General features: G+C 51.2%; 6 protein-coding genes and 2 long non-coding RNA genes across 17 annotated transcripts; 4 read left to right on the top strand and 4 right to left on the bottom strand.

Annotated features, from left to right (window-relative positions):
* Nucleotides 1–58: 58 nt before the first annotated feature.
* Nucleotides 59–1569, bottom strand: LOC9649073. 2 transcript variants are annotated; one of them, XM_024659033.1, is made up of 11 exons: nt 1431–1569; nt 1278–1372; nt 1167–1217; nt 1039–1103; nt 943–980; nt 802–890; nt 634–747; nt 506–583; nt 379–447; nt 250–327; nt 59–197 (listed from the first exon to the last, which is right to left on the bottom strand). In XM_024659033.1, the coding sequence occupies exons 1-11, from the start codon at nt 1543–1545 to the stop codon at nt 99–101; spliced, it is 891 nt and encodes a 296-aa protein (XP_024514801.1). In that variant the 5' UTR covers nt 1546–1569; the 3' UTR covers nt 59–98. The 2 variants fall into 2 exon arrangements, 1 of the variants encoding a protein (XP_024514801.1); XR_002990136.1 differs by having other exon boundaries at nt 93–197; nt 379–460; nt 506–590.
* LOC9649072 (metal tolerance protein A1) lies at nt 1559–3205 on the top strand. The gene is made up of 2 exons (XM_002985027.2): nt 1559–1692; nt 1778–3205. Exons 1-2 carry the CDS (start codon nt 1628–1630, stop codon nt 3066–3068), a joined length of 1356 nt encoding a protein of 451 aa, XP_002985073.2. The 5' UTR covers nt 1559–1627; the 3' UTR covers nt 3069–3205.
* Nucleotides 3206–3235: 30 nt separating this feature from the next.
* Nucleotides 3236–4226, top strand: LOC9648909 (50S ribosomal protein L7/L12). The gene has a single exon (XM_002985026.3). The coding sequence runs from the start codon at nt 3266–3268 to the stop codon at nt 3992–3994; it is 729 nt and encodes a 242-aa protein (XP_002985072.2). The 5' UTR covers nt 3236–3265; the 3' UTR covers nt 3995–4226.
* A 113-nt stretch (nt 4227–4339) lies between these two features.
* Nucleotides 4340–6193, bottom strand: LOC9649071 (pentatricopeptide repeat-containing protein At4g02750). The gene has a single exon (XM_002984937.2). It carries the CDS (start codon nt 6191–6193, stop codon nt 4340–4342), a length of 1854 nt encoding a protein of 617 aa, XP_002984983.2.
* Nucleotides 6194–6722: 529 nt separating this feature from the next.
* LOC9648908 (lysophospholipid acyltransferase LPEAT2) lies at nt 6723–8744 on the top strand. The gene has a single exon (XM_002985025.2). It carries the CDS (start codon nt 6746–6748, stop codon nt 8501–8503), a length of 1758 nt encoding a protein of 585 aa, XP_002985071.2. The 5' UTR covers nt 6723–6745; the 3' UTR covers nt 8504–8744.
* LOC9648907 (auxin response factor 16) lies at nt 8604–12523 on the bottom strand. Of its 5 annotated transcripts, none has more exons than XM_024659021.1 (13): nt 12074–12523; nt 11757–11872; nt 11588–11686; nt 11461–11523; nt 11250–11402; nt 11110–11194; nt 10967–11057; nt 10755–10919; nt 10582–10704; nt 10264–10526; nt 9337–10208; nt 9095–9273; nt 8604–9038 (listed from the first exon to the last, which is right to left on the bottom strand). In XM_024659021.1, exons 1-13 carry the CDS (start codon nt 12090–12092, stop codon nt 8747–8749), a joined length of 2520 nt encoding a protein of 839 aa, XP_024514789.1. In that variant the 5' UTR covers nt 12093–12523; the 3' UTR covers nt 8604–8746. The 5 variants fall into 5 exon arrangements, with proteins under 5 accessions (XP_024514789.1, XP_024514791.1, XP_024514792.1 ...); XM_024659023.1 differs by lacking the exon at nt 12074–12523 and having other exon boundaries at nt 10264–10396; nt 10451–10526; nt 11757–11964; XM_024659024.1 differs by lacking the exon at nt 12074–12523 and having other exon boundaries at nt 10270–10396; nt 10451–10526; nt 11757–11964.
* LOC112340511 lies at nt 10232–10749 on the top strand. Its single transcript, XR_002990142.1, has 3 exons — nt 10232–10320; nt 10375–10541; nt 10637–10749. It is a non-coding gene; the product is annotated as an uncharacterized LOC112340511 (long non-coding RNA).
* A 514-nt stretch (nt 12524–13037) lies between the features above and the next one.
* Nucleotides 13038–14903, bottom strand: LOC9648906. Of its 5 annotated transcripts, XR_002990141.1 has the most exons (7): nt 14608–14903; nt 14413–14514; nt 14284–14340; nt 14211–14231; nt 13981–14128; nt 13834–13918; nt 13038–13783 (listed from the first exon to the last, which is right to left on the bottom strand). It is a non-coding gene; the product is annotated as an uncharacterized LOC9648906 (long non-coding RNA). The 5 variants fall into 5 exon arrangements; XR_002990138.1 differs by having other exon boundaries at nt 14284–14514; XR_002990140.1 differs by having other exon boundaries at nt 13981–14231.
* Between the last annotated feature and the right edge of the window lie 2892 nt (nt 14904–17795).

Below are 17795 nucleotides of genomic sequence, written 5' to 3'. Positions count from 1 at the left end.
GGGCACGCCGGAAAGATGTGCCGACCGGCGAACGTGGCACGTCAGAAAACTCAACGGCTAGTAGGGCCAACGGCATATTCGCCAGAATGGTATTACGTTTATCCTCCCAGGGAAAACTTATGGGTTTTAACTCGGCCTTGGAGTGCCAGAGCTAATATATCCAGTTCTTCCACGAACCATAGCTCTTTGATATCAGCCTGGAATTGGAACAATAAATCTTTACCCTGGAAGTAATAGTGGTTTGATCACCTCGAAGTTTTGCAGCGCTTTGTTCAGATCCATGACTAGTTGCTCCAGCAGCTCCGTGGTCATCCGATTATCTTTTGTCTGTATGGATAATAACTTAGAAAACTCGAGCAATTGATCGATCTAACAAACCTCCACAGTTTCGTTTGCTGTCGGTGGTAAAATTCTCGCGAAAGAACAATGGAGTATGAGCTTGTCATACTGCAAAACCAAGCTTAAAAGAGAGATCATAGAATGGATGAAGGGCTACAACCCTTACCAGTTGTTTCTTTGGTGCATTTGGGAGCTTGTTCTTCAAACGTTCCCGTATAACAAGTGGATCTGTCCCTTCCAAAACCTGGACACTAAAGTAAGATTTAACGACTTTTCCAATCATGGACGTCAAACCTGCCAGCAGCCGATCAGAGCTCCTGTGCAAGTCAATACAACACGCTCCAGTTGAATACGTAAAGGAGAGCACGATCTTGCAACTTGGTCCACAGCTTCCAGCTCTCTTGCGATCTAAACAATAAAAAAAAACACCAACACGTAAAGCACACATCTCGAAATGCTTACCTCGGACTTGGAAGCCGGCACCGGCTCCAGATGATGCGAGGCGTGGTAAAGGCTAAAGTGATACATCTCGGGATTCTGGTACCAGATAGCTGCATCAATGAAACATCAATCACGGCATAGTAAACGATGGACGTGACTTGCCTGAAGAATGCGAGCCGAGTGTCTCTGTGACGATCTCCCTACAAACAAAGAAACGTATCAACTTCAGAGCCCGCAACTAGAACTCGTCACACGAACGATATCACTCGCGAGAATTTCTGCGGCAAGTAGAGCACCGCGGCTCGAACAGGTGGCTCTGCGAGCTTGAATCGAAACAAGTGTTTAGAATGGCATGGAATGAACGTAAGAAGGAAAAATGTAGGTACCTTGTGAATGGGATGAATCTTTCCATTGTCGAAAGAGAAGATATCACTGATCTGGAGAACAGAAAAATGTTCCAAGGAGTTCCCTTTTGAAACGAAAGACTCAAAACTTACCTTGAGAGATTGCGTGGTTTCTCCACCGGCAAGGAATGCCCGACCTTCGTCAGCCATTTTCTGATAGATTGTCGAGCGCTGCGAATTATAGGATGCTGACAGGAAGAATTTAGAGATCATAAATTTTCCACCGAATCTAATCTAAACACTCACCCATGTGTAACTCGTGAGGCTGCCACCGGCGAAGCGCGAGCAATCCGACTACTAGGAGAAGGAATGCCAGCCCCAAAATCTTGCTAAACCTGAGACTCCTGCGTCCCTGACGCATGCTCCGCTAGAGCCCTAAAAAGCAATCCAGTGAAGAAAAGGGCCTTAAAGATAGGGCGAAATTTAGGGCTAAGCAGAGCATCATGGAGGAGCCATTGCTGAGGAGCAGCCATGGACGCGCGGCGGAGGAGGTGGATTCCATTTCACGGTGAGCCGACCTGATCGATCGCATTGGGAATTCCAGCTGATTTAGTGTGATTGTCGTTGGTCGATTGGGATGGATCGATGATCAGGCAGCGCGGCATGGTCTCTTGCGGTGATGGCTGCGGCCTATCGGACCCGGAGGACCTGGCCAAGCGGCGCGCGACGACGAGGAAGCTGGTGATCGCGATTGGGCTCTGTATCGTCTTCATGATTCTGGAGGTAGGGGGAGGGATTATAGCCGGGAGCTTGGCGATCCTCACGGACGCGGCTCATCTCCTCTCGGATGTGGCCTCGTTCGCGATCTCGCTCTTCGCGATCTACGCCTCGGGCTGGGACGCGACCCCCAAGCAATCCTATGGCTTCCACCGGGTGGAGATCCTGGGGGCGCTGGTTTCAATTCACATCATCTGGCTCATCACTGGGATCCTCGTCTACGAGGCGGTCTCGCGTTTCTTCCACGACAGCCAGCCAGTGAATGGTGGGCTCATGTTCATCATCGCAACGCTTGGGTTGCTCGTCAACATTGGAATGATGCTCATCCTGGGAGATCATGGCCACGGCCATAGCCACGGTCACAGCCATAGCCACGGCCACGGCCACAGCCACAGTGGAGGAGGACACTCCCACCAATCCCACTCTCACACTCACAGTGGAGGATGCACTACTGTCGGTGACAAGGACAAAGATCATAATCACGCTGACAGCGATCACGACCACCAGCAGCACGATCACGAAGAACACGGGCGAGATCACGACCACCAGGAACAAGATCACGGCCACCAAGAGCACGGCCACCAGGGACAGGAACAGCACGATCACCATGGGAGAAAAAGTGATTCTTTTCTGATACGTGTCGACTCGGATCACGGCCCCAACCGTATCAAGCTCGACAAAGATCTGGACGAGCTCCGTGACCACGGTACGAGCAAGAACAGCAAGACCAGCAGCATCAACGTGAGGGGCGCTTACTTGCACGTCTTGGGCGATCTGATCCAGAGCATCGGAGTGATGATCGCGGGGGCGATCATCTGGTACAAGCCCGAGTGGAAGGTGGTGGATCTGGTGTGCACGCTGCTCTTCTCGGTGCTGGTGCTGCTCACCACCGTCAACATGTGGACGGAGATCTCGGACGTGCTCATGGAGAGCACGCCGCGGGAGATCGACGCGACGAGGCTGGAGGAGGGGCTGCGGCGGATTGGCAGCGTCCAGGCGGTGCATGAGCTCCACATCTGGGCGATCACGCTCGGCAAAGTTCTGCTGGCGTGCCATGTCAAGATCGAGCGCGATGCGGACGCGGACGAGGTGCTGCGCAACGTGATCGAGTACTGCGAGCGCGATTTTAAGATCACCCATGTTACCATCCAGATCGAGCGCGACTGATCAACGTCTTCTCATACCCAATTGATTTTCCAATTGGATCATATATCATTGACGCTACTGCCACAAACCACAAACACAAACACTGTCCTCTAGAAAATAACCAAGCGAATAATCGAGTTTTTACCAACCATTAGCCATTAGGGTTTTGGGCTTTACCATTAGGGCTTTTGGGCTCTCCCCTAAAACCCTAGGGAGGAATGAGCGTTCTTCGTGGAGCTCGGCACTTGGCTCTGCGGACCGACGAGCAATGGAGGAGCGCGCTTCTCACAGGTTGGTCCTTGGCATTCCACACATCCTCCCAGGTAAATGCGGCCGAGGCAGCGGCGAAGAAGGCCCCGGGAAAACCAGACAAAGCATCGCCAGCGAGTGACAAGGCCAAATCCGAGAAGCCAGAAGCAGCAGCAGCAGCAGCAGCGGGCAAATCCGAGAAGCCGGAAGCAGCCGCCGCCGCAGCCCAAGAGCGCGTTCCATCCGAGAGAGTGATGAAGCTCGTCAACGAGCTCGTGGAGCTCTCGGTGGTCGACTTCGCGGATCTCACGGAGCAGCTCAAGAAGCGCCTCGGGCTTGATCACGCCAACATCTCGGTGCCGATGATGATGCCCGCGGGGATGGTGATGCCGGCGGGGATGATGGCTCCTGGCGGAGCTGGAAGTGGCGGTGCCGCTGCCGATGCGTCCGCCGCCGCCGCGGCACCCGAGAAGCCAGTGGAGAAGATGGTGTTTGATATCAAGCTGGAGAAGTATGAGGCCGCGGACAAGATCAAGGTGATCAAGGAGGTGAGATCGGTGACGGAGCTGGGGCTCAAGGAGGCCAAGGAGCTCGTGGAGAAGCTCCCGGCGATGGTGAAGAAGAGCGTCACGAAAGAGGAGGCCGAGAAGATCATTAACAAGTTGAAGGCTGTGGGAGGGACCGCCGTCATGGAGTGAAACTGATCAAAGAATTGGAAGAAGAAGAAGAAGAAGAAGAAGAAGAAGCGGAGCTACTCGCAACTAACAAGTGATCTTGAGGTTGGTTCTTTCGATTTCGTTTCTAGTCTGTTCTTTGCATTCATTTTTGTTTAGATCCGTTTCAAGATGCTTGGATGAGATGACCAAGTTTTTGGATCAAAGTTTGTGGACGACATGGTTGTGTTGTTTAAATCCCCCAAGCTTCAAGTCATTCTGTGTTGTAAACAAACAACAATTCTAACCAGCGGAGCTTCAAAGCTCCTTGAAAAACTCGAAGTGATGAGCAAACTATGTATAAGAACTTCGATTGGGAACTTGACAAGATCAGTGTTTGTGTTTTGTGATCTTTGTCCACTCCATCTCATCTGGATAGAACGGCATTGTGTTTAAAAGATCCCAAGCTTCTCTTAAATCCCCCGCTCTAGAAAGGATATCAATCGCTGTTGAGTAGTGCTGCTTGGTTGGTTCCAGCCCAAAGTCACTTCTCAGTGAAGCAAACCATCTCGAGAAATTGGCCAAGTTTCCTTCATGACTACACAAGTATAGTTTGCAGAGAAGCGTGACCTCGTCCGGCATTTCCATCAGGATCATCTTGTGAAACACTTCATTTCGAACCTCAGAGTCGATCTTCCAACACAAGCCGGCTAGAACCAAGTTCCAGCTTGTAACATCTCTCACTGGAAGGCGATCAAACAAACGAGCTGCCGTGATCACTTGACCCCTCCGGATATAAGCTGATACAACCGAGTTCCAGGTAACTTGGTCTCTTTGTTTCATGCGATGGAACTTCTGGACTCCCTCCACAAAATCTCCGTCTTGGAGGCAAACTGAAAGATGAGCATTGCAGAAAACAAGATCATTGTGATCATGTAAATGCCAAGCAATCTTTTCATTTGCATTGTCATCTAAAAAGACTACATCCGAAGCATTGCCAAAAATTTGCCTGGCTTCCTCAAAATGCCCAGATTGAGCATATGCCGAACCCATGCAAGTCCACAGCACAGGATTAAACTCGCGGGCCTCTTCAAAAACATACTTTGCTTCTTCCAGCCTCCCGGCGTGGGAAAATCCCAGAACCATGACAACCAGCGATTGGAAATCATGGTATTTCATTCCATCAAAGAATCTCTTCGCTTGCTCGATCTTTCCTCCAGAGACAAATGCATCCAGCATCACATTCTCACTGCAAAGATTTCTCTCCGGATATCGATTGAAAAGACTCTCAGCATCGGCCAAACAGCGTGAGCAGCTTAGCATCGTCGTCAGCGAAACAATGTCGTGCTCTTTCATCCCATGAAATATCGCCTTTGCATCTTCCGTGTACCCGTTTCGGGCATAACACGCCAGCATGGCATTCCACGTCACAATGCCTCTCACGGGCATCGTGTCAAAGACCTGCTTAGCAAGCAAGACATGCCCCGTTTGGGCATATCCAGTCAGCATCGCCGTGCATGCGACGGCATTCCACACTGGCAGGCTTTCAAAAATGGTTTGAGCCTTTCCAATATGGCCATATTTTGTGTATCCAGTTATCATAGTTGCGCCGGAGACGAGGTTCCAAGCCTCCATTATCAAGAACACCTCTTGAACGCTTTCAAGATTTCCAATCTTTGCATAAGCTGAAAGAAGCACATTCCACGACACTAGATTCCACTCTGGCATTTGATCAAAAAATGGTTTTGCATGATCTAAACTACAAAATCTTGTGTACATTGTGAGCAGTGTCGAGTAACAGACGATGTTTCGCGATTGCATGAAATCAAACACATTCTTTGTCTTTCTTAAATCCCCGCTCTGGGCATATGCTGCAAGAAGAGAACTCCAAGCTACCAGGTTCCACTCTGGCATTGATTCAAACATCAGTTTTGCCGCGCAGATCACGCTAAAGGTAGAATAGACATTGATAAGAGCAGACCAAGAAACTAGATCATGTTCCGGCATGGAATAGAACGTCTCAATGGCATTGTCTATATGCCCACATTGGGCATAAGCAGTCATCAAGATGGTCCAGGCCAGTATGCTCTTGTGGGACAGAGAATCAAACACCTTCTTTGCCTGGATGAGATCCCCAGCTTTCGCAAAGCCTGACAACAACAAGATTGGGCTCCTTCCGTGTAGCCCCAATCGATCTGGGCGATTTGGAAATGAGAAGAAATTCCCCCCTGATATCAAACTCATGCGTTTCCTGTGGATTCGAGCATGGATCCCGGGCGATCAAAGGATGAACGACAAAGGAATCGGAATCTTTCGTGTCCATTTACTCCGGCTCCACGCTTTGGGCTCCACTCTTTGGGGCTTGGGCGTTGGCGTATCTTCTCATGGAACACGGCACCCCCAATTTTAGCTCTTGTCTAGAGGACACCAAATGCCCGTGACGTGATACACGAACAGATCAATCAATCACTCCACAGGGAAAACGAAAACTCTGGCCTGGATAGACAGTGAATGGAGAAAGGGAAACAAAATTCACACGCGGTTTTGAAACGTTTTTGGACCCAATCCAAGAATTATAGCGCGAGTTGACAAATTAAATGCCGCTCCAGAGGCTGCTCCACCGAAAGATTCATCAATGTTCATACACATGGTCTTTTAAATGTGTGCTGCGGGCGGATCCAACGGTGCCGCTTGCGCCACGCGGAAGAACCGATTGCGCTCGTTTTAATCTAATTTAGGGCCTTTTTTTCTAGGGCTCCTGGATATTCTCCATTGCGCGCACTGGAGCTTGTGGCTATGGCGCTGCGCCTGGAGAACGTCGGGGGAGCGCCGCTTAGCGTCCACCACGCTGGCATCGGCGGATTATCGAAGCGTCGGGTGATGAAATCGCCGTCGGCGGAGGAATCGCCAGCTACAGCGATCCAAGAGAGGTCTGTGAAGAAGCCCTCTCCCGATCACAATGCCTTCGATTCGGGGCATGCGGTGACAGAAGCAGCACCAGCGCCAGCGCCAGTGCTATCGTCGCTCGGGAGTCCGCCGGTTGTGGAGCCCGACATGCCCTTCAATCCCTTCCTCAACGCAGTGCCGGGTATTTCCAATCCCTACGAGCTCTTCAAGGCGATCGTCATGCTCCCGGTCGCGATCTTGCGGATGATCGCATTCACGGCGATTCTCCTGCTGGGTCTTGTCCTGACCAAGATCGCGCTCATCGGCGCCAGGGACGTGCTCACCAGGCCCTTTCCTGCATGGAGGAGGTCTCTGCTGTGGCCAGTGAGGATTCTCGCGAGGGTGCTTCTCTTCGTGTGTGGATTCCACTGGATCACCATCAAAGGCAAGCCGGCTCCTCGCGAGAGAGCTCCGATTCTGGTCTCCAACCACGTCACGTTCGTGGACCCCGTTTTCATCTTCTACAAGCATTTGCCCGTGATCGTGACGGCGGAGGAGAATCTCAAGTACCCGGTCATTGGCGCGATCATCAGTGCCATGCAAGTCATTGCCATCAACCGGGGCTCGCCAGACTCGCGCAGGAACGCGGCCGGAGAGATCAAGCGGCGAGCTATGTGTAACGACTGGAGCACCGTGATGATCTTCCCAGAGGCGACCACCACTAATGGTAAGTCGCTGGTTTCTTTCAAGACTGGAGCGTTTACGCCCGGCTACCCGATCCAACCGATGGTGGTACGCTATCCTCAAGTTCACATGGATCCATCGTGGGTAGCACAGGGCCCGTCTATATACTTCCTCATCTTCAAGCTTATGATCCAGTTCCACAACTACATGGTGGTGGAGTACCTCCCGGTGATCGAGCCGAGCTGGAAGGAGCAGTGCAACCCGAGGCTCTTCACGGAGAGAACCCGGATGACAATGGCCAGCATTCTCAACGTGATGGTGTCGGAGCACAGTTATGAGGACCTGAGCCTGGTGTCGGACGCACAGAAGGCCAAAGACTACTCCACCATTCCGGTGATCGAGTTTGGCAGGTTTGAGAGGCTCTACAGGTTGACGATGAAGGAGGCCAAGGCTTACTACGCCAAGTTCAAGCTCTTGGATCCGGCCGCGACCAACAGGGTGACTTACGAGACGTTTGTCAAGGTGCTGGGGCTGCCCGATTGCCAGCCGGTCCAGCAAGTGTTCTCGCTGTTTGACGGCTTAGGGAGGGGCTACTTCAACTTCCGGCAGTATGTCAACGGGCTGGCATTCATATCAAGGTTTGAAAAGCTCCGTGAGACAATCGACGCGGCGTACGGGCTCTGCGACCAGGACAACGATGGCATCTTGAGCTTTGAGGACGTTTTCAGCAGCCTTAAGGACTTGATTCCCAGCATCAGTGGGAGGCAAATACAGGAGGTGTGGAAGAAGCTGAGCAAAGGAATGGAGCGGGTGAGCCGTGACGAATTTGTAGAGGCTCTCCAACGTGATCCCGAGTACCTGGCGGTGTTTCTCGCTGCAAGGACGGATCTACTTACTACGAAGTCCGCCGCCGCCGCCGCCGCCTCCTCCGCTGCCTCTACACTTCCTGATGGCTTCGTGAACGGGTCACTCCGCTCAAGCTGATTTGCCTCGATCATCAGTCGGGGGTGTATATACGTAGGTGGAAGGAAGACATACAACATACACGCGTTTGTTAATCACGTAGCGAGGTACGTGGTTCCTAAGCGCGTCTAAGTATCGGTTTTTGTTGATTCTGTCCAGCGTAAAAATTTCTACATAGGTAGGGAGACGCGCGAATAAAAAGCGCGACTTCGCTGTAAGCTTCCTACTTGCTAGAAATCGAGACAAGTTCTTCCCTTGGTTACGTTAGATCCCATCGCTTACGCACGACGGGTCACTGTTGTAGCTGCTCATCGCTCGGGGTACGTTGCCTGCTTGAGCAGTGGTGGTAGCAGTAGTAGTGGTAGCGGCAGTGGGGGTAGCAGTAGTGATCGCAGGGACGTCGCCGCAGGGCCGGTGATCATCCGAGGAGCTGCTAGCTTGCTTTTGCTGCTGGTGGAGTGGAATGGAGTTTAGCCACTCCATATGTTCTTGGTTCATCTGGAGGATCTCGGACGAGGAGAGGATTCGTATCGACTTGACGCAGCCGATGAATTCACTGCAGCGATGTCAACGTTAGCAACGCCTCAAGAGTGAAAGGAAGGAAGAACTTACTCCCAAGGATCATCGCCCAGTAGCAGCATGTCATTCTCGTTGTCGATGAAGACGAGCTGCCAACCCGACTTGTGATCGTGCTCCAGGCCGAACATTCGCGTGAGCTCGTTGCGAAGCTCGTGGTAGTTTTTGAAGCGGGTGATGTCGAGCGATCTCCCGACCGATCCGACCTTGTGGACCTGCAAGCAAGTGTTACTCGATCGATCGTCCCATCGAAGTGTTTCAAGTGGAAGGAGGCAAACCTTGGTGAAAGTTCTCACTGGCGGGGGATAGACTTGTTGCGGCCAGCTTGGTTGGGGGACTCCATTCTCTTCGGCGGCATGGAGGAGAGCTATGTCGGCTTGAGCTCCGGAGAAATCCTTTGGCTTGGAGAAAGGCGGGGGAGCGTAAGATGGCGGGACTTGGCCATCTATGTTGACGCCAAAGAGGACGTGACTTCTGGGATCGTTGTCTTGATCCAGAGCTTGCTGTGATGCCGACGGCGGTAGAAGCGATGCATCCACCGGAATGCTCGCGTCACCTTCTCGCAGGGATGGCATCCAGTTGGTCTGGTGATCCAAACTCGAGCAAGTCAACATCCCTGCTTGCTGCTGATGGTGTTGCTGCTTTGGGAGTGATGCTGGAGCCGAGCCCTGGAGCATCGAAGTATACGAGACGCCGTCCTCGATGATGAAGGGCGGGTATGAGTTGCTGTTTCGATTCACCTCTTGATCCGGAGGGGTCTTGAGAGCAGCTGGGATGTATGGAGCATGCATGCTCGCTGCTTCCGGGACGTTTGGAGGCAGGTGCATCATCTGCTGGGCCTGTTGCTGCTGCTGCTGGAGTAGCGGTGGCATCGACTGGTTGAATTGCATCGGCTGGAAGGCTTGCGGACTTTGCATGAGCTGCTTTGGAGTAGCATCAATGGTCCGCATTTCTTGGAGGATGGAGCTGTAGTAACCAGGTTGGATGACAGGAGGCGGTGGAGTTACTGCCGCGGAGCCCCCGGCTTTTTGCTGGAGTTGGAGCCAGTGATCCATCCCACTGAGCCCAGGAAAGTTCATATTTTGCATGCTAAACTTGCCTTCTTCTCCTCTGGCCCAGATCGAGGGAGCCTTCATCTGGAGCTCCTCCTCTGCGAGAGAGAGAGAGAGAGTATTAAGCACACCGGAGAAAGCTCTCTCACTTACCAGTACCTCTCGGACGCTTGGACCTCAACAAAAACGAAGAGTTGCAGAGAAGAAAAGGTACTGTCAGTGGCTCAATCTCCCATGCTGACACTCTGCGTTGCTTCTGTCCAGCGGTAGATTCGTCCCAGCCGACCTGAGAGGACAAAGAAAAGTGAGAAGACTCGGCTTGCTTTGGTAAAGCTCTCACCTTGAGAGATCTCCAGTGGGAGTTTGGCCATCTTACGGGATCCAAATCTCCTATACCAGTGATTGTTCCCATGTACCTGTGGATCAAACGGGTAAATAGATCTATACTTTTTGTTTCTCTACTGTTGCTACCTCCTTGTGCTTGAGTCCTCGGTTTCCATCTCCATTCTAAATCGCATTCCTACAGTCAGTTGCGGAGGATGCAGTGCTTTCTGATACTTCGCCAGTGGAATCACAAACTCCGAGGGGCTCGCCCTGCGAAGAACGCATCAGCCAGCTCCAAAACAGGAAGAGAACAAAGCTACCTCGGATTATAGAAGATCGTGAAGCGGCTGTTGGTGGATGCTGCGTGAGCAGCCGCGGCAAGAACACCGATGAGCATGCTGTCGCTCGACAATAGAGATGTCGGGAGATTCGTTTGCTGCCGGTTTGCCCGTCGAATTCCCAGCATGTGTTGTCCCTGCTCGTCCCTGCAAGAAAATCTCAAGCTCTATAAAATGGAACGAGTTTTTTCTACCTCAAGAACAGCACCGTGTCGCCAGCTTGAAGCCGCTTAGCGCTGACGAAAACGCTCCACCCGGTCGTGAGCAAGTGCCTTCGAGGCTGGCCTGCGCGTAAAAGTTGGAACTTTGCAATTCTACGTCTGTGATAGGCACATACCTCGATAGATATGGCGGAAATGCCACTCGTTGTTGTGTAAGTCTCTGGCAACGAGCTCTTGAGCTGGAGGTGTCTTGGTAAAATCCTGGACAGGAAAAATCCCATTGATCAGATGATACGAGAAGCTTAGAACTTCTTACAAGAGGGGGGAAAACTTTCTCCGCTGCTCTGCGGGGAATGGAAAAACCACCGTGAGTGCTCGTATCACTCGCTGTTAACGTCTTGGAGAAAGAAACGATGGTTTGCTTCGTCTGGATTCCAAAGTCCGGCAAAAGAAACGGGTCCTTCAGCAGCTGCAAGACGAAAACCAAGAGTTTTCACGCAATTATCGGAAGAACTGGGTGCGATTACCGCAGTCTGTGAGAAGGGCTGCAGCGTCATCTGCGCGAAAACCTCGTCGTTTTCTTGATCGGCCTACACGAAAAAGTCTCACAAGTCAGTGTTTTTCTCAAGTTTGAATTCTCGTTGTCTGCCTTACATGGAGAGTGATGTTGTGAAGAATACAAAAGAGCTGAGGTGGGAGATTCGGATAGCTGGGAACTTCGAAATCAGCCTCCTTGTGCGTGGAAGCTATCACCTGGTACGAGAAAAGAAAAAGGTTTCTTTTTGTCTTTTGAGAGTTCCTACGTATGTTGATTGATACTCACTTGTTCGCTGTGACCTTGTGGGAAGTAGACAACTTGGCTACCAATCGCTGGCAAAGTGATGAGAGGTCCCGCGCATTCAAGCCACAATGCCTGGTTTATAGCCTTCTTGTCACCTCCTGCCAGAGAAGAAACATGAGACATAGGACCTGAAACTTCGCTCCGGACAAGACAACAAAGTTGACTTTGATCGAACTTCGATCACTCTCGTGGAAACCATGTCGCCTAAACTTCTATCCATCTCTCGGATCACTCACGCAAAAACGCTCTCCAAGTCCAAGGGCATTCGAAACAAGCAAAGAGAAAAGAGGGAAGCTTACCTTCCATCTCGGTGTTCATCCTCGTCCTAGTGCTAGCGGCCCCTCCTCAGATGCAGAGAGTCTTCCACCGACGCCATTGTCACACGCAAAAGCCCCCGTTCTTCCTTCACTCCTCTCCAGGGAAGAAACGAAACCACTGTTCACAAACCCCTGCTACAACCCCACAAGAGAAAAAAATTCCACTCCCAGCCTCCGGGAATGCCACAGACAGCGAGAACAGCAAACCCACCAGCAGCACTTGCGAGACAAAGAGTAAAACAAAGAACCCACAAACACTAGGACGAGTGAGAGAGTGAGTGAGAACTCCCAATAGTTGCCTTGCCGATCCAAATGCCGGCACAAACACCACACCGCGATCTCCCAAATCCAAACAAGGCAGCGCGCAAGCAAAAAGGAGCAAACAAAAGCCCAGTTAGCAGCAGACCAGCGCAGTGTTACCCTACACAACAGCAGCCGCCACACAGGAGCAAAAAAGAGGGAGAAAACAAATAAATGCTGCCGGCCATTTGGATGTGGGCACGTGGCAAATTGCCTGACGTGGCCGTGACGGGGCCGGTGACGTGGGCATGGATTGGCTTAACTAACGGGCAGGGGGTTTTGGTTTGGCGGAGTGGATTTGGAGGCAAACGATGTCAGCGGGGGGACAAGGGGGACAGGCAGGCAGGGGGTACTGTCGGCTCCTTGTCCCCCCGTGCTTCTCTCGATCCAACTAAAATAAAAATCATCGCTACTTGGAAATACTCTACTTGGACTGTCGGCTGCTCCTCACATTCATGAGAACGGATATTGCAAATCTTTCGAGATTTGAGGGATTGACCGAGGACGCGGCGTTTGATCGGGCAGGGCTCGATCTGATCCATGGCTTTTTTTTTGGATCGATGCGCTTGCACGAGAAACCAGGAACATTTTGGGGAAACTACAAAAAAATGGATGGCGCCAGCGTGTGAATCGATCGATGCCGAGGAAAGGGAAGTAAGTAGTATCTTATTATTCCATCGATGTGATTTCCGGACAGGAAAACTGGCGTTCGATCTTCGAGGAGGTGAAGAGTTTCATGGTTTTTCACATGATCCGGCCCTGACAGGAAGCATAAAAAACGATCACGACACAAAACATCATCACAACATCACGATCACCCAGACGATGAGGCGGTTTAGAAGCGGCGTGCTGCTTCGATTCACCCCTGATCCGGAGGGGTCTTGAGAGGATGCTCGCTGCTTCCGGGACGTTTGGAGGCAAGTCGATAATCTGCTGGGCCTGTTGTTGCTGCTGCTGGAGTAGCGGTGGCATCGACTGGTTGAATTGCATCGGCATCCCGAGCCCAGGAAAGTTCATATTTAAACTTGCCTTCTTCTCTTTCATCTGGAGATCCTCCTCTGCGAGAGAGCACGAGTATTCCTCCTCCGCGAGAGAGAGAGTAGTCCTCCTCTGCAGGAGCACCTCGAAGCGGCTGTTAGTCGACGCTGCGTGAGCAGCCGCGGCAAGAACACCGACGAGCGTGCTGTCGCTCGGAGATTCGTTTGCTGCCGGTTTGCACGTCGAATTCCCAGCATGTGTTGTCCCTGCTCGTCCCTGCAAGAAAATCTCAAGCTCCAGCCTGGAGGGCACTTGCTAACGACCGGGTGGAGCGTCTTTGTCAGTTTTAAGCGGCTTCAAGCTGGCGACACTGTGCTGTTCTTGAGGTGAAAAATACTCTTTCCATTTTGTAGCCTGCGGGTAAAAGCTGGAACTTTGCATTTTGCTGTGTGACGGGCACATACCTCGATAGATATGGCGGAAACGCCACTCGATGTTGTGTAAGTCTCTGGCAACGAGCTCTTGAGCTGGAGGTGTCTGGGTAAAATCCTGGACACGAGAAATCTCGTTCATCAGATGAAACGAAGAAAAACAAAAGAAACTTTTCTTACAAGAGGGGGCGGGGGGAACTTTCTCCGCTGCTCTGCAAGGAATGGCAAAACCACCATGAGTGCTCGTATCACTCACTGTTAGTGTCCTGGAGAAAGAAACAATGGTTTGCTTCGTTTGGATTCCAAAGTCCGGCAAAAGAAACGGGTCCTGCAAGAAGAAAACCAAGAGTTTCATCGGAAGCGATTACCGCAGTCTGTGAGAAGGGCTGCAGCGTCATCTGCGCGAATACCTCGTCGTTTTCTTGATCGGCCTACACACAAGTCAGTTTTTTCTGAAGTTTGCGTTCTCGTTGTCTGCCTTACATGGAGGTGGGAGATTGGGATATCGAAATCAGCCTCCTTCTGCGTGGAAGCTACCACCTGGTACGAGAAAAAAAAAGGTTTTTTTCGTTTTCTGAGAGTTCCTACGTATGTTGACTTGTTCGGTGTGACCTTGTGGGAAGTAGACAACTTGGCTACCAATCGCTGGCAAAGTGATGAGAGGTCCCGGGCATTCAAGCCACAATGCCTGGTTTATAGCTTTCTTGTCACCTCCTGCCAGGGAAGAAACATGAGACATAGGGCCTGAAACTTCGCCCCGGACAATCGATCGCTCTCGCGGAACCCAAGTCGCCTAGGATCACTCACGTAAAAACGCTCTCCAAGTCCACCAAAGGGGCACTGCGAGTGTCGAAGCTTACCTTCCATCTCGGCGTTCATCCTCGTCGTGCTGCTAGCCCCCCCCTCCTCAGATGCAAAGAGTCTTCCACGACCCCTTCTTCCCTTCTCTCCAGGGAAGAAACGAAACCACTGTTCACAAACCCCTGCTACAATCCCACAAGAGAATAAAATTCGACTCCCAGCCTCCGGGAATGCCAGCAGCGCTCACGAGACAAAGAGTAGACTGAGAGTTGCCTTACCGATCCAAATGCCGGCATCATACCAAATCTGGATTTTCAAGCTGAAATCACAATGTAAGCTATATTTGCCAAATTCTGTTTGCTCCCCAGCGACAGCCATTCGATGGCCGAGATTCAAGTCTCAACGTGGGTCTGGCCAATTTGATCTTCAAGCTTGGGGATGCCGATGTGCCACCGGGCTTGAGAGAAGCCGTGGATGCCACGCTCGAGTTGCGGAGGGTCATCTCCTCCTTCAGGTACAGTTGCTTGCGGTGTGTGGAGGGTGGAGCTCTGTTCAAGACAATCGAAGCGTGGTACGTGGAGAAATACGTACCTAGTTTCAACCTGAAGGAGTACCCCAAGGTACGCACTGTGTTTTTTCTTGCTGTAGAGTTTAACTTGCTGCTATAGAGCCGAACCCATATGCACGGTACAAAGTTCAACATCCAAAGGCCGTGGAGGGGTGGTGGTCCTCAAAGCTGGATTTCTTGCTTAATGACATCCCGCGCCGCAAGCCATCGGAGTTGAAACTGCTGACAAAAACCACTGTAAGTGCAAGGGATCTGGAGCAGCTCCTGGTAGATCTGAGTGACGGGGGAAGGCTTGCTTCTCTTATTACGGTGTGACGTTATCTTACGCACGAGGAGAACGTCACATTGCCGTGTTAGACGTGCAGCTGTGGTTGGGCAACTCGGAGCTTCCTGTCGAACTTGTCGAGAGAAGCGGATCTTGTGAGCCTTCAGCATTCTCAATTCTTTTTGGTTGCTCATGTAATTTTCACAGACAAGGTGATCCGCAAGGGGGCCGCTCCAGCCATGCGGCAGCTGCATGGCCACCCTCCCTCCACCTTGCACGTCCTGCGGAGGCAGTGCAGCGGGCAACCACTTGGGCGTGCTCAGCCACTCGGAGATGAAGGTGCATTACATGACGCCAATGGATCTTGAGCCAGAGAGCCGCAGCTGTTACATGGCGAGGATGTCGAGATTGGGGGAGTGCTTCGTGGGCTCACACAAGAGTTCACCGGAAAAGGAGGCAGCAAGCCTGGCACGCATTGACGATGAGGACGAAGAGGAGGTCAAGGCAGACTTCCTCAAGTACAAGAAGCAGAGTGAAACATCTTTCATATTCAAGCTCCTGGCTCGCCGCATATACGACATCCATGTCTAGTCGGCCGGATGCAACCTTATTTCATGCTTGTGTGGTTTTTGTTGGAATCAAAAGAATAGTCCTCCAAAGATTGACCAGGAACTCTGCCAAAAAAAGAAACAAAGACAAGCAATCAATGAAACTTACTTGCTTGGATCATCATGATATTAAGTTTGCCCAGCTCTTTCTGGAGAATATCCTCGTGAATGGAAGCTGAAAACCACAACTCTCCCAAAAGCCCCACTCTCTTGACACCCTACCCCTAGGAAACTATATGGATCAAACAAAACCAGTGTATTGAGGAAGAAAAGCTGCACCAATGTTGTCCAAAGAAATATTCACTTGTTGTTAGAACAAGAAACAATGATAAACAGACTGAAGCACCTGCATTGATCTTCCTCCTGCCCTGGACAAGCACATACGATCGAACGCAACTCTTAGCAGCAAATCTGAGCAGCAAATGCCTTGCATCGGCATTTTCTAACATTCTACTGTGTCTAGTGCTGTTCACTCGGACGTAAGGCAGATATAGATGCTGTTTTTTCCACAAAGTTGGCGACCACTCTTTCTTTGTCTCAGCAGACAGAGCTGCCATCCCTCAGCAGTTGAAGTAGTCTCGGAGGCACCTTGTTCCCTTGAAGTCTACAGCAAGGAGCAGGAGGGAGTGGCGTGCCTATTCAAGCTTGGGGCTACAGTTGTGCTGCCGGGCTTGAGAGGAGCCGTGGATGCCATGCTCGATGCGGAGCATCTCAGTTGCTTGCAGTGTGTGGAGGGGCATGGAAACTACGTGGAATAAAAGTACGTGGAGGTGGCATATTTGTGGGTGCCTCCTACGGAGATGGCAGCGCCACCTCCGCCCCCTCCTCTTCCTCTTCGTCCTCCAGCACCGCCTTCCTTTGATCCAGTAGTGACTGTCTAAACTCACAGCTTCCGAATTCTCAATTTGGAAGAGGAAAATCAAGTATTACCTTGATGAACATGGACTGGGCGAATGATATTGAACCAGACCCTGCTGCTGGGCTGCATTGAATAGGAAGGCTTTAGGGAAATTTTTCCAAGCTTTGGATGCACACAACCTGCGCAATGTTTCCAGATGTACAAAAGAGATTTTCCTCCAGGAATTGATGGTTGAAGAGACTAGATCTCCGTGTCAAAAGATGAAGGGAGAGTCGAAAGGAGATATTCGCACTCTTCTTCTTCTTCCGTCTGTGCCTCAACAGCCATCAATTCGTCGAGGATCTCCTTAACGGCAGCAATGTGGGAGGTGGTCAGTCTCAGACATTGCCATCGTGAAGTGTTTGCGGCGAAGATAAACCCAATATGATAAAGTTTGTTGCTCATAGGTTGCTTTCAGTGTGCTCCAGATTTCACAAGCTTTTGTACATCTAGAAACATTGCACAGGTCGCATGCATCCAAAGCTTCGAAAAATTTCCCTAAAGCCTTCCTATTCAGTGCAGCCCATCGGTCGTGATCAATTTGTGCAGCAGCAGGATGGTTCAATATCATTCGCCATTATTTGCCACGCTCATTGAGGTAATACTTTCCTCTTTCAAATTGAGAATTCGGAAGCTGTGAGTTTAAGCGGAGCCAAATCTCCTATGACAGTCCTACTGGAGGTGGTGCTGGAGGATGAAGAGGAAGAGGAGGAAGAGGAGGGGGCAGAGGTGGCACTGCCATCTCCGTAGGAAGCATTCCTTAGTTTGCAACTACAACCCTAACTACCTGAGCTAGCAATCTCCTCATCCTAATGCGCCTAATGATGTATCTCGCTATTGCTTGTTGTGTGTGAA

Source organism: Selaginella moellendorffii, unplaced genomic scaffold (genome assembly GCF_000143415.4).
Source record: "Selaginella moellendorffii unplaced genomic scaffold, v1.0 SELMOscaffold_65, whole genome shotgun sequence".
In the NCBI taxonomy this organism is placed as follows: domain Eukaryota; kingdom Viridiplantae; phylum Streptophyta; class Lycopodiopsida; order Selaginellales; family Selaginellaceae; genus Selaginella; species Selaginella moellendorffii.
This window is presented reverse-complemented; position numbering and strand designations above follow the sequence as displayed.